Source organism: Condylura cristata, unplaced genomic scaffold, assembly GCF_000260355.1.
Source record: "Condylura cristata isolate star-nosed mole 26May11 unplaced genomic scaffold, ConCri1.0 scaffold00032, whole genome shotgun sequence".
Taxonomy (NCBI): domain Eukaryota; kingdom Metazoa; phylum Chordata; class Mammalia; order Eulipotyphla; family Talpidae; genus Condylura; species Condylura cristata.
This window is the reverse complement of record NW_004567133.1, coordinates 20,714,549-20,716,469: the sequence shown is the minus strand read 5'-3', so window position 1 is coordinate 20,716,469 and position 1,921 is coordinate 20,714,549. Positions and strand designations below refer to the sequence as shown.

Here is a 1,921-nt window from a genome sequence, read left to right as displayed (position 1 = left end):
GCCCTCACTTGAGGTAGCTGGGGAGCGAGCGCAGCGTCTGCGGCAGCGGCAGGCCGGGCTCCAGGATGGCCGCCTCCACCGCCCGCAGCAGCAGCATGTCCGGCTGGAAGACGTAGGCGCAGGCGGGGATGAAGCCCTGGGGGAGGCCGGAGAGGCGGGCTGGGCGCGGGGCCTGGGGGCCCAGGTGACCCCAGGGCCGCCATCTTACCTGCACCTCAATCTTCTGGGACGCGGGGGGCAGGTGGGCGGCCACAAACCAGTCCCCGGGCGCCGGGTGGGAGAGGTTGACCGAGCTGTTGCCGTGCAGCATCTTCACGAAGAAGGAGGGGCGCACCGAGGTGTCCGGCGCGAAGTCGGTGCCCAGCGGGTTGATCACCGGGGGGGCGCCGTAGCGGAAGTGCCTGGGCGGACGCAGGGGTGCAGGGGTGCAGGGTGGGCGGGGGCAGCCACGGGGACGCCCGGGATACCCGCGCCGGGGGGGCCTCGCGGCACCTACACGGTCACCTCCGCCTGGGCACAGGCCGGGCCGCCGGCCCTGGCCACCCCCAGCAGCCAGCGCAGAAGCACGGTGTCGGGGGGCACGCGGAAGCGGAAGAGCCTGGCGCTGCCGTACCAGCTGTAGGGGGACAGCTTCTGCGGGGTCTGCAGGAACTGCTCGGACACCAGCCTGCCCTCTGCGGGGACGACCAGGTCAGCGGCGGCCCAGGCTGGCCTCGCCCCTCGCGCTGGGTCTGCGGTGGGGCGGGCCAGCCGCTGGCTGCAGCCCCACAGCCCAGCCCGGGGTGCAGCCGAGGCCCGGTGCTGCCCTCCGGGGTGACTCCCTGCCTGCCCGGCCCCTCGCGCCCGCGTCCAGGGCAGGTGAGGTGCCCAGGGCAGGGCAGGGAGGGGCCCCTGGAGGCCAGGGTACCTGCGCAGGCCTCAGAGGCCAGCCAGAGGCGCCCTGGGCCCCGGTGGCCAGCCGAGCCCAGCACCGGGGCCCAGGCCCAGCGCCTGTGGCCACAGAGGCCAGGCCCCTCACCCCATCCCTGGTGACGCCCGCCCCGCCGCTCGCCACCGAGCCCCCCACCCTTCTCGGGGCTCCGCCTCTCCGCGGCCCCTTCCTGCAGCCTCTGTGATCCCGGTGGCCCCAGGCCAGGGGTCCAGCCACTGGGCACCCAGGCGGGGCTGGACACGGAAGGCTGGACGGTCCCAGCGCTGGTGACCGCGCCGAGCCCCCTCCCCTGGTGGCCTTGGCGGAGCCAAGCACCCCAGGCACCCAGGCTGAGGGGGAACCTGGGCCCCGCAGGCAGAGCGGGGAGCCACGGCCAGGTGAGCAGCTGGCTCCTGGCCAGGCTTGTGACTGGGCGGGCCTTGGCGGCGCCTTGAGAAAAGCAGCGGCGTCCGGGCCCTCGGGCCCTGGCCCATCCCCCGCTGGCCCAGGCGGAGCCCAGGACACAGGCCTGGGGGACCCGCCGGCCGGCAGCACGCGAGGGCACTGGGCCGGCAGGGGCAGCAGGCCGGCCCCTCGGCCGGGCCAGTGCCCAGAGAGGGCAGAGCGAGCTGGGGCTGGGAGGGGCTGGAGGAAGGGGCTGCCTGGCCACGCCTGCCCCCTCAGGGCAGGGGCGATGCCTGACGGTCAGGGCCCCCTCCTGGGGCCACCGCTGCGAGGCCAGAAAGCAGAGGGCCTGGCCTCAGGGACAGGCTGCAGGAGGCCCCAGCGCACCCCAGCCTGGCCTCTGGACCCGAGGGTGCAGGGCAGTTTCAGGGTCACCCCCTCCCTAGAAACCTCACCCCAGCTAGAAGCCCCAAGGGGGCGGCACCTGCCGTCCAGCAGGGGTCCGGCCCAGAGGTGTGTAACGGCCAGGGGCGGGCAGCAGCGTCCGCAGCACGGTGCCTGCTCCTCCGAGGTGCCCCCCCAGGGCCATCTGGGCCAGTGACGGGG

General features: G+C 75.2%; 1 protein-coding gene across 1 annotated transcript in view; it reads right to left on the bottom strand.

Annotated features, from left to right (window-relative positions):
- Nucleotides 1–4: 4 nt before the first annotated feature.
- The window catches only part of TMEM8A (transmembrane protein 8A), a 7,470-nt gene continuing 5,553 nt past the window's right edge, over nt 5–1,921 (bottom strand). The window contains exons 2-5 of the mRNA XM_012731721.1: nt 1,800–1,904; nt 497–674; nt 209–401; nt 5–136 (exon numbers count right to left, since the gene is read on the bottom strand). Coding sequence (XP_012587175.1) covers nt 5–136; nt 209–401; nt 497–674; nt 1,800–1,904 — 608 coding nt within the window. The remainder of the gene's footprint in view (nt 137–208; nt 402–496; nt 675–1,799; nt 1,905–1,921) is intronic.